The sequence below is a fragment of the Xenopus tropicalis genome, chromosome 3 (assembly GCF_000004195.4).
Source record: "Xenopus tropicalis strain Nigerian chromosome 3, UCB_Xtro_10.0, whole genome shotgun sequence".
Lineage (NCBI taxonomy): Eukaryota > Metazoa > Chordata > Amphibia > Anura > Pipidae > Xenopus > Xenopus tropicalis.
Window position 1 is genome coordinate 106,119,035 of NC_030679.2, and position 12,087 is coordinate 106,131,121.

The 12,087-nt window shown below is 40.0% G+C and overlaps 1 protein-coding gene across 3 annotated transcripts in view; it reads left to right on the forward strand.

The window, feature by feature from the left end:
* efl1 (elongation factor like GTPase 1) overlaps positions 1-12,087 on the forward strand; it is a 160,858-nt gene that overhangs the window by 132,564 nt on the left and 16,207 nt on the right. For all 3 annotated transcript variants that reach the window (XM_004912621.4, XM_002940100.5, XM_012959520.3), the window contains exons 18-19: positions 204-1,207; positions 8,368-8,552. In XM_004912621.4, the coding sequence (XP_004912678.2) occupies positions 204-1,207; positions 8,368-8,552 (1,189 nt within the window). The remainder of the gene's footprint in view (positions 1-203; positions 1,208-8,367; positions 8,553-12,087) is intronic.

A 12,087-nucleotide genomic window follows, 5' to 3' on the forward strand; every position in this document is an offset into this window, starting at 1 on the left:
GTGTCCCAGCTTTTTTGAAGAACAGAGTTGTAATAATGTATGCACTGCTAAAATATTGTGCTAGTAATTGTTTTGTCTTAGCAGTACATATATAAGTATTATTGCTACATTAAATTTCTGCTTGGTTGGAGTCACAATACTGTATGCTATGTCTAGCAAAGATATATTCTCACTCAGTTATTTTTCCTTTTCTGCCTGTTTAGGTTTGCTAAGATTCAGGTCAGTTCGTCTGCTCCTATAATACCGTTTAGAGAAACTATCATAAGGCCACCTAAAGTTGATATGGTGAATGAAGAGATTGGAAAGCAACAGAAGATTGCGGTCATACATCAAGTCAAAGAAGAGCAGAGCAAGTGTCCTGAAGGAGTCCAGGTTGACCCTGATGGCTTAGTCACCTTGACTACACCAAATAAGCTAGCTACACTGAGTGTCAGGGCCATGCCCCTTCCAGAAGAAGTGACGCAGCTTCTGGAAAAAAACAGTGATTTAATAAGAACAATGGAGCAAATAAATATGGCTTTAAATGAAGGTAGCTACACCATTCATTTTAATGAGTCAGCCATTGAAAGGATAACCGCATTCAAAAGTAATCTCCAGCAACTCCTGCAAGGAAGAAGGTGGAGGAATGCTGTGGACCAGATATGGTCCTTTGGCCCAAGACGTTATGGCCCAAATATCTTATTGAACCGAATTGAAGGTTATGACAGGCCATCAGTTTGGCAGTGCCTTGAAAAAAGTATTAGAGAGGGGAAATATAGAAATTTTGACAACAGCATTGTTAGTGGATTTCAGCTAGCAACTCTTGCTGGCCCCATGTGCGAGGAACCACTAATGGGTGTGTGCTTTATTGTGGAAAAGCTGGATCTGAGCAGGCCTTTGCTTGCTAAAGATAGTGCTAGCCAAGATTCAGAAGTGGATACCAGAACAGAGCCAGAACATAGTGAAACTGGGACAACTGGGACAACTGGGGCCTTAATCAATAATATCTCAACATCAGCCACTGAGGAAACAGAGTTAATTCCTGAAAATGGTGCAAGACCTTTCAGCAAACGAAAAGGTGACTTATTGACAGATTGCTATGGGCCTTTTTCTGGACAACTTATAGCCACTATGAAGGAAGCTTGTCGTTATGCATTCCAAGTTAAACCCCAGAGACTCATGGCTGCCATGTACACGTGTGAAATAATGGCAACTGCTGAAGTGTTAGGTGAGTAGGGATCCTGACTGAAATGTGAGTTGTTATGAACATATTGTCAGTGATACAGCTATGTGACAGGGTCTCTGTGTAATAACTGTAATCCCCCCTAAAAAATGGAATCATGGGGATGTGCAGCTTTTTCCTTTGAAGCAAGTTCTGATGATGGGTGCCTTACTGAGCAGATAAATCAGAATCACTTGAGGCATCAAGCTTATGTCAGGCCTTGTCACTGAGCTGTGTAGATCAGGCTAGGTTGACTGAAACCACTCCTAAAAACATACTAGATATAATTAAAAAACTTCTAAGTTTAGCATCCTTGACCCCAAGCAAATTTCTGCTTCAGGCTTTCCACTGCTATTAAATTAGACAGGTTTCACTGGGACAAAAGGTTGACAGAACTTGATGGATATATATTTTTTTAAGTCGTCTGCCAATACATGCTGCTGCATTTATAATAGTTATAATTATGTATCCCTCCATTCATATTTATGTTGCAAGCTTCAAACAGGTTATAAATTCATAAATGGGCTGAGTTTTTGTAATGGATGAGCAATGCCTGGTGCAGTATTACTGTAGGTAAGCCAATCAGTAATATCAGTTGTGTACCTGACAGCACACAATCTGTTGGGAGCATCCCGGTATTTCATTGAGTAAATCCAAAATTAAACAGAATTAACTATTAAATATACCTGTGGTGTTAGAGAAAAAAAAAGATTAACCCTTGGCCACCAACTACATAGTAAGCCTAGAGGCTTGGCATGCACTTTGACATTATGTGGGTCATTTACAAGATCCAGGGGAGCAAGGGGGACAAGAGCACACTCTTTTAGAGAGCACTTTTGCCCCAGCCTGTCACTACCTTCTCTGTGGACAGGACCCAACTGTGGCCTGCATTTGCTTACTTGAAAGTTACCAGGAGCAGCTTTTTGTCACTCCTGGTGACATTGGGGGTGCTGCCACCTTAGGTGAGTTTCTATCACTACCTTCTGCCTATGGGGAAGAGGGCCCCGCTGTGGCCTGCATTTGCTAACTTGAATGTTACCAGGAGCAGCTTTTTTTCACTCCTGGTGACATTGGGGGTGCTGCCACCTTAGGTGAGTTTCTGTCACTACCTTCTGCCCTCGGGGAAGAGGGCCCCACTGTGGCCTGCATTTGCTAACTTGAATGTTACTAGGAGCAGCTTTTTGTCACTCCTGGTGACATTGGGGGTGCTGCCACCTTAGGTGAGTTTCTGTCACTACCTTCTGCCTTCTGGGGACAGGGCCCCACTGTGGCCTGCATTTGCTAACTTGAAAGTTACCAGGAGCAGCTTTTTGTCCCTCCTGGTGACTTTGGGGGTGCTGCCACCTTAGGTGAGTTTCTCAACTTGCCTTATGGCAGCAGCACCCCTGCAGTTGGGGGTGGGGAGGGGGTTGCCTACTTGCGTCTCCCCACTCCAATTCCTCATGAGTATAAAAGGTACAAAATGCAGGCAAACACTGTATTCATGGAACATCTGCAGGTCTCTGTGCTCAGAAATGGACATTGTGAAATATGCAAACAGAAAAAACCATAGATTTGCGGGTTTGCAGAACAATTCCTAACATTATGTGTGTGAAGAATTTAACAAATACTCCTAAGTCCCTTTGTAGCCCATCATTTTTATGATGGGGGAAGGTTAAAACACAGGTTTCTGTTTCTGTCCTTTGCAGTGAAATCTCACCTCTATAAACAATAAATATGTATTCTGCCTTTATTTACAGACAAGCACTTAAAAAGGTTGTATTCTTATCTTTGTCATTTATAAATTGGCAAAGTCAGACATTTCAAAGGTGCCCTCCATCTAAATCACTTACTGATCAAACATTCAGCATGTAAATACCATACATGTCCAGTTTTAAAATGATGCAGTAGTAACGTCGTCTAGGGCTCAGCCTGTGGGCTCTAACGGGCTTTGTGCTAGTTTATAATGGCACTTACCAGTAAGCAAGTACTCCTGGCATTATGCACCCATTTCCAGTTAAGTCTATGTTCACTCCCCAACCCATGCTTATCAGCTGTATGCACTGGGAGGTACCGTTCAACCACAGCCGGATAGCTGCAGGTTTGACATGTCTGTTCTGTTATATAAAACACAGCCTTGATGCTTGATGCAGTGCTAATGAAATATGCAGACAAACTGAGAAAGCTGCTGTGTTACACTTAAAAAATCCTGTTCTTCCATTAAATCTTAATTGACCAAAAAGAAATATCTTTTTATCTTTTTTCAAGTGCAAAAGAAGCCATTCTGTTACATTACTGCATGGAAAATGCATTTTTCACTGTGAACTTAAAGGCCCAAGGCAAACACTCTTCATCAGCCTTTCTTTTAAATTCTTCCTTCTGAAAGCGCACTATCTGGCAGGCTCTGAGCTGTCTCTCCAAGGTTCACTTGGTAGATTGCAAACCTCAAAGTGCATGTCATTAAAATTCCCCAAAATATTCTTTATCTCATGATTTTGTAATGCATTCATCATAAGGAGTAACACAAACTGAAGATAAAGAATGTCTGGCTGGAGTATAAATATCCACTGGCGGCTCCCTTTTACTTAAAAACAATGATTTCATTCTCTTTATATTTATTTATTGTGCTTTTGAAGCAAATGCTGCCTTGTAACTAAAGTTAATTTAGGACACTCACTTAATCTAATGTTTAAGTAACAAGTGTAGGTCCTGCAAAAAAAGGCAAGCAAAAATTGCTTCTAAATCAGGGTAAAGGAATATGCTGTAGCTTTAAGGGTTAGAGAAGAATAATTTACAGGTGTTCGTACCACACTTTTGCCAAAATATGTAAGCTCGCTTTGTAGTAACAAATCAGTGATGGGACCTCATATACAGCTGCACTGAAAATTACTAAACAGTTATAACAATGGGTGCAGTATATTTGCTGTAGCACATACAAGCCAAACAATCTAGCTCACAAGCAGCTAGACGGCACAGTACCAAATGTGCTTATGGGAATGGGGATATTTTGGCAGACAAATGGTTGGAGCAGGAATCATTGCGGCTCAAGTCACACTATCAGTGGGAATGGCAGCGTGTCTGGCACACATGTGAGATAAATGGCACCTGACAGTCACAACTGTGTGATCTCTAGCTATACAGAGCCAAAAGCACGTGTTAAAATAAAATGCACCCTGGGAAGCAATTACCATAATATTGTTACATTTAATGTGAATTACAAAAACAAATTGCACAGAGGGTTACCTAATGTATATAATATTTGAAGAAAGCTAATTTTACCATGTTTTGGGCTCTACTTTACCCTTTTACCCACCTTATCAATCATAGGTGGTTTGCACAGGATTGCACTTTGGGCAGGTTCAGAAATGGATGATATTCTGGTTTAAAAAAAAAAAATAAAAATAACCATTCATATTGAGTTAAGGGTAAGTCTGTCTCTTTAAGGAGAATAAAGCTTAACCAAGAAGTAGGACATAAAGGCTATCCATTATGTTTCTTGCTTCTGTACCAGCCTTTAGCAGGGAAGATCTGTGCCTCCAAATATGCCCCAGTAGTTCCCGTGTGTAGTGCCGATTCACTGCATATGCTCTGTGCTGCTTTCAGTAACTGAGCGTAGGGACCGACGCACAATATACTGTATATATAGAATAGAAATGTCACAATATAAGGCTTAGTTATTAGATTAGTAATTTATTCATGTTCTAATAACAGGGCAGCTCTGAAACCAGTGAAATTAGCATCAGAATTTAATAATCAGCCCTGTAACATCAACATCTATGACAAACAAACCTGATTTTCTGCTTGATGATTTGCAGTGACCCCTAAGCTTAGCCTCTCAGAGCACACTGAGCGCATGAGAGTCACTGACACACAAAATACAAGATAACGACCCCCGTGTACAATGTTGAAGGCCTGGATCATTAGGGTTATAGGGATTCTGAAACTAAAGGCTAGTACAATAATTCAGTATATAAAGTTTGGCATTTCTACCTATGTCTGTAGGGGTTAGTTCTTCTTCAAAATGGTCTTGTTTAATGTGTTGTTCCTATATTAAATATCTTGCGTATGTCAGGACTCAAAACCTTTATTCCCATCTTTCCTCAGAATATTTATCCCTTTCAACTCCATTGTCTGGCACTTTTGGCTTTTTGGCTTAAGAATATTTATTAAAGGGGTCTTTCATAATGAAAGAAAATGTCATTCTAGGCAGCTTTCTAGTGTACAAAAAATTACATTTTCTCTGGGTCTGACTTCTTAGAATAATGTAATAGGAATTAGGTCTCCTCCAGGTCTTTTAATGGCATATAATCAGCTGGCTTGCAACATTGTTTTAGAAGTCAGAGCCAGGGGAGCAGAGGATATAAACATACAGACAAGCTGCTTTTAAATTGTTACATAACTGTAAAACCATTGGCCATTTAAATTAATGTATAATCTCAGAAATTTTTTAATTTTTTCACCTTTAAGAAACGGTAAATAATATAATTGTACCTATGTATGTAATGTATCTATAAATTAAATTTACAATGAAAAAGGCTGATAGGATTAAAGTACAGTTTAGTTCCATCCCATTGAGCAGGATGCCTCTCCACAATGTGTCCAGTAGATATAACATGAGCAACCGGCTTCTAAAAGAAATGGCAGGTACTTACGGGACTGCAAAATCAATTAAATCAATGTAGCACAAATGACTCTGACCTACTGATGTTGGTCTTATAGTTATGTGTTTGCACCAATTAAATCTGTATGTCTGGAGTACACTAGTATTTGTCTTTGTATCCATTAAACAGTGACAGCAGCAGTTTGGGTCCTAACATTATGTTAAAAGATAGTTAGGGGCAGGTTTATCAAAGTTTGAACTGGGGAGCCCAGAAGGTGTTAGTGCTCAGTACGTCTGTAAAATAATCTAAAGTTTAACACCTAAATGTTTAAACCCTAATGAAGTCATTCCAGCGTAGACAATAAATGTTTAAATATTAAATAATTGGTATTTTTCTGAGGAGTATAAAGTATCTATCATTGATAAATCAGGACTTTTGCCAGAGAAAACTTTCATCTCCTCTTTAAAAAAGCACAGTCCTTCACCATGGTATGCTCCAGGAGTACTGATGGGCAGGAGGTCCTATACCTTAGCCACACTAGAGATGAACTTGCATTGGATATTTTTGGGAGATGATTTATAGTTGAATCTCATGCTATAGCACCCTATGCCAGTCATGAACTGGACAAGCCAATCAAGCAGACTATAGCCCAGCAAATGAATAGAATAGTTAGGTTTGTTGTACACAAGCATTCACATAGTGCATAGCTAAGGGCAGTCTTATATGATTAATTAGTGCAAGTGGGTTTAAAGAGCCCTGCAGCCTAGCAGCCCTGCTTTTGTGCCTTGTGTTGCCAAAATATATCAGTCTGTATGGCAGAAATACAATACAACAAAATGCCATTATTGCAGAACTTACACAGACAGTTTAGGCCCTAAGCCGTAAGGAGAGGGATGTGTGTCTGTAAAATTCAGTGGGGCGGATTTATTAAGAGCACAAATGTAAGTTACATACACATAATGTATGCAACCAAAATAGTGAATGGAGGAAGAGACCAACACATGCTATGTTTATACTGTCTATGGCAATTGGAGATGGCTTTAGACAGGCCCAGATTTGTGTAAAGGTCACAAAGCCTGGGTGCAGGGCAGCAACATTTTAGGGGCAGCATGCTGCCTGGCTGCAGCCTAATTCAGTCTGAAGAACTGGGCATGCGTGGGAGATTTGATAATAAATCTCCCATGTGCCAATCCCCAGTGCTCTGGACATGAGGTAAAAAATAAAAATCCCTGTGCGTGTTTGCGTACGTTTAATGCTGGGAATAGGGTGGGACATTGGGGCTACAAGCAGGGGCGGAACAAGCCGACCGGGCACCCAACAATGATTTGTAAAAGGAATTTTATGGAGTCCTTGACCTGACTAAGGGGCCATATAAATCCATGGAAGGGTCATACCCGCAGCCCTCAAATTCAAGTGTCTGCCTTTGGATCACCAAGAAGTTCACCTGGACAATAATTGAACTTGATGAATATGCCTTTTTTATTACTTTATTTACAATATGTAATTATGTTTGAAGCTGCAGGATTAGGTTTAGCCTAGTGCCACATGGGGCTGATTCTCGTCCTGCAGAAAAACACATGCCGAGGATCAGACCCTACGTTGGCAGATATTGGCTGGAAATGGGAACTCCAGCGTTTTTTGGCTGATATCCATCACGTCTGTCTGCACCATGCTTCTCAGTGCAAGCAAGGTAGGAAGCTGGTGCCAGTGTAGGGGCTGAGTCTGAGACTGCATTTTTTTTGCAGGCCGAGGATCAGCCCCGTGTGGCACTAGCCTAAGCAAACATGTGAAGTTAAGAGACTGGCAGTTCTGGAAAGTATATACATAGGTGGTAATTAGTGCATTAACTCCTAGCACCCAGTTACACATTTCCTTTTCTTTTTGTTGTAGTACCTAAAATTCTTATGCTTTCTGGTTCTATTCCTGGGTATACAGGTTCAAATTTGCAGCAGTGCTGCTGAGACCTGATTGGATGACATAGTATTTGTTTGAGTTAAAATGAGCAAAAAAAATGCAGTAAAGTAAAACTATGTAGAAAACAAAGTGAAAATGTTTTTGTAAATTGACAAAGAAGCAAACAAACAACCCAAACCTCAATGCCCACTTTAGACACACAGGGCACTCTCAGTGTCCCTGCTGTTTGGCAGAAAGCATAGAGTGCCCCTATCCACCTGTCATGGCTGGTGATATTATAATAGGGCCCTGGCTGGCACACACAGAGCAGTGACAGGAGGCTTCACATAAACCACTTAAGCCAATGTTTTGGGAATAAAACACCTAAATGTAAATGCATAGGTATAATTATTATTATTCTTAGTGCTGACACATCAGATTTTGTTTGGTTTGGTAAAATATACACATTTTAAAACTAAAATGACAGCAGCATATAATACAAACCATTGTTGCTGCAGGGTTGCTTTGTGCTTTATGTGCTAATATAGGCTGCTGGTATGGCTGCTTTCTTGTTTTTCATTTGTTTTTCTGGTGAAGACATTCGAAACCAAGTCATTGTACTTAAGGCAGTTGACTGAATGAATAAAGCTGGCATGGGGATTTATGTTGTTTATTTTTCTAAACTTTTCACAGGTCGAGTCTATGGTGTCCTGTCAAAAAGAGAAGGCCGTGTTCTGTTGGAAGAGATGAAAGAAGGAACAGACATGTTCATTATCAAGGCAGTGCTGCCGGTGGCTGAAAGCTTTGGCTTTGCTGATGAAATAAGAAAGAGAACAAGTGGCCTGGCCAGCCCACAGCTGGTGTTCAGCCACTGGGAGGTAATGATATCAGTGTTAAAGACATGATACGTTAAAAAGTTTGTTTTGCTTTTTCGTGCCTGGTATGAAGGAAAGCACATCATAGAATTAAAATTATCCTGCAGGGTGTTCCCTCTTCTGCACATATCTGTACAAATGCCATATAGTAGTGCAATATGGCCACACACATGAATAGTTCACAGATACAGTGGTGTGAAAAACTATTTGCCCCCTTCCTGATTTCTTATTCTTTTGCATGTTTGTCGCAATTAAATGTTTCTGCTCATCAAAAACCGTTAACTATTAGTCAAAGATAACATAATTGAACACAAAATGCAGTTTTAAAATGAAGGTTTACGTTATTAAGGGAGAAAAAAAACTCCAAATCTACATGGCCCTGTGTGAAAAAGTGATTGCCCCCCTTGTTAAAAAATAACTTAACTGTGGTTTATCAATTTCAATTTTCAATTTCAATATCAATTTCTGTAGTCACCCCCAGGCCTGATTACTGCCACACCTGTTTCAATCAAGAAATCACTTAAATAGGAGCTACCTGACACAGAGAAGTAGACCAAAAGCACCTCAAAAGCTAGACATCATGCCAAGATCCAAAGAAATTCAGGAACAAATGAGAACAAAAGTAATTGGGATCTATCAGTCTGGTAAAGGTTATAAAGCCATTTCTAAAGCTTTGGGACTCCAGCGAACCACAGTGAGAGCCATTATCCACAAATGGCAAAAACATGGAACAGTGGTGAACCTTCCCAGGAGTGGCCGGCCGACCAAAATTACCCCAAGAGGGCAGAGACAACTCATCCGAGAGGCCACAAAAGACCCCAGGACAACATCTAAAGAACTGCAGGCCTCACTTGCCTCAATTAAGGTCAGTGTTCACGACTCCACCATAAGAAAGAGACTGGGCAAAAACGGCCTGCATGGCAGATTTCCAAGGCGCAAACCACTTTTAAGCAAAAAGAACATTATGGCTCGTCTCAATTTTGCTAAAAAACATCTCAATGATTGCCAAGACTTTTGAGAAAATACCTTGTGGACAGACGAGACAAAAGTTGAACTTTTTGGAAGGTGCGTGTCCCGTTACATCTGGCGTAAAAGTAACACAGCATTTCAGAAAAAGAACATCATACCAACAGTAAAATATGGTGGTGGTAGTGTGATGGTCTGGGGTTGTTTTGCTGCTTCAGGACCTGGAAGGCTTGCTGTGATAGATGGAACCATGAATTCTACTGTCTACCAAAAAATCCTGAAGGAGAATGTCCGGCCATCTGTTCGTCAACTCAAGCTGAAGCGATCTTGGGTGCTGCAGCAGGACACTGACCCAAAACACACCAGCAAATCCACCTCTGAATGGCTGAAGAAAAACAAAATGAAGACTTTGGAGTGGCCTAGTCAAAGTCCTGACCTGAATCCTATTGAGATGTTGTGGCATGACCTTAAAAAGGCGGTTCATGCTAGAAAACCCTCAAATAAAGCTGAATTACAACAATTCTGCAAAGATGAGTGGGCCAAAATTCCTCCAGAGCGCTGTAAAAGACTCGTTGCAAGTTATCGCAAACGCTTGATTGCAGTTATTGCTGCTAAGGGTGGCCCAACCAGTTATTAGGTTCAGGGGGCAATTACTTTTTCACACAGGGCCATGTAGGTTTGGATTTTTTTTCTCCCTTAATAATAAAAACCCTCATTTAAAAACTGCATTTTGTGTTTACTTGTGTTATCTTTGACTAATAGTTAAATGTGTTTGATGATCAGAAACATTTTGTGTGACAAACATGCAAAAGAATAAGAAATCAGGAAGGGGGCAAATAGTTTTTCACACCACTGTAGTTATACATGTGCTGAACCAGACTGGAATTCTCAAAATGTTTGAAAAATATCTCAATATGTGGCTAGCATTTGGGGTGACTTTTTGTACCTCGTTTGAAGTAAGACCACACTGACTGATATGCTATTCCCCCTCTCTACTAGAGGTTCATAGCAGAAGACTAAAGAGCATCATCTATCAAGTGCAAAGAACATGCAAAGGACCATGTTTTATGTGTATCATGCATTGACCCCCTGTTTATTCTGCCTGCCACTGTCAGAAGAAATTCTTTTGGGGTAAAAAGTGCAAATTAGCTACAGGTCTGATCACTTATTACAACCAGCTGGTAGCATTTATAAGTAACCTGTTTAAAAGCAATTGGTTGGTTGATATGGGTTATTGCACCTCAGCAAACTTTGCACTTTTTATTACATATACGGGTTTGTGTCCCCAGTATGGCGTGCAAAGAACTGCCATCTAGGGGACATTCACATAGGTGGTCCATGGCATCCACATGCACAGTGCGTGAACATCTCCTGCATGTACATCATTACTTTTGCCTTTATTTATTTATTTACTAGGTATGGTAGACTGTTCAAAACCTTTTCTGATTGGTTGTTATGGGAAACTTTCCTTGTGCAATTTATCATCTGTGGTTGTAAAGAGTGCAGTTTGAACTACTCTGTATGTTGGTAGGGGAAAGTGATTAGTGTATTGCATATTAAGGGGCGCAGTGTTGCACCCCTTAGCCCTCCATTGCCTACCCATAAGAAAACATATTTATAACTAAATGCATTCAGATTGTTTTTAAGTCACAACCTAAATGCAGAGTGATGGTACATGATGGTAACTAAACTGCATAAAAAAAACCCTTATCTGAAAAACCCTAGGCCCTAATGCATTATGCATAATAGATCCCATACCCTTATACAAAGGGAAAATACTGTACCTGTTTTCTAGAAGCTACAAGAACTGCATTCAGTGGAGAGACACTTGATACAAACTGTGTATAGCATGGCTATTGTTCATACTCATGGCTAGAATAAAGCAAAATTACAAAGATATCTGTACATGCCAGTAGAATGAGAAAATAATTTGATTTTACTTTATTTCTTCTGAAAATAGCGCCAATTAATTGGCATCTTGCAGGCTAATTGCAAAAAGGGAACAAAATGTATCTTGGCTTGGGCGCAAAGAATAGTAGTGCATTCTTGCTAAGGCTAAGTAAAGGAGAATTTTTTTTGTGGCGTTTATGACTAGTCAGGTAAGGCCAGTATAAATAATATAATAATAACATTTAGAATATAATATATACAGTGGTGTGAAAAACTATTTGCCCCCTTCCTGATTTCTTATTCTTTTGCATGTTTGTCACACTTAAATGTTTCTGCTCATAAAACACATTTAACTATTAGTCAAAGATAACACAAGTAAACACAAAATGCAGTTTTTAAATGAGGGTTTTTATTATTAAGGGAGAAAAAAAATCCAAACCTACATGGCCCTGTGTGAAAAAGTAATTGCCCCCTGAACCTAATAACTGGTTGGGCCACCCTTAGCAGCAATAACTGCAATCAAGCGTTTGCGATAACTTGCAACGAGTCTTTTACAGCGCTCTGGAGGCATTTCGGCCCACTCATCTTTGTTGTAATTCAGCTTTATTTGAGGGTTTTCTAGCATGAACCGCCTTTTTAAGGTCATGCCACAACATCTCAATAGGATTCAGGTCAGGACTTT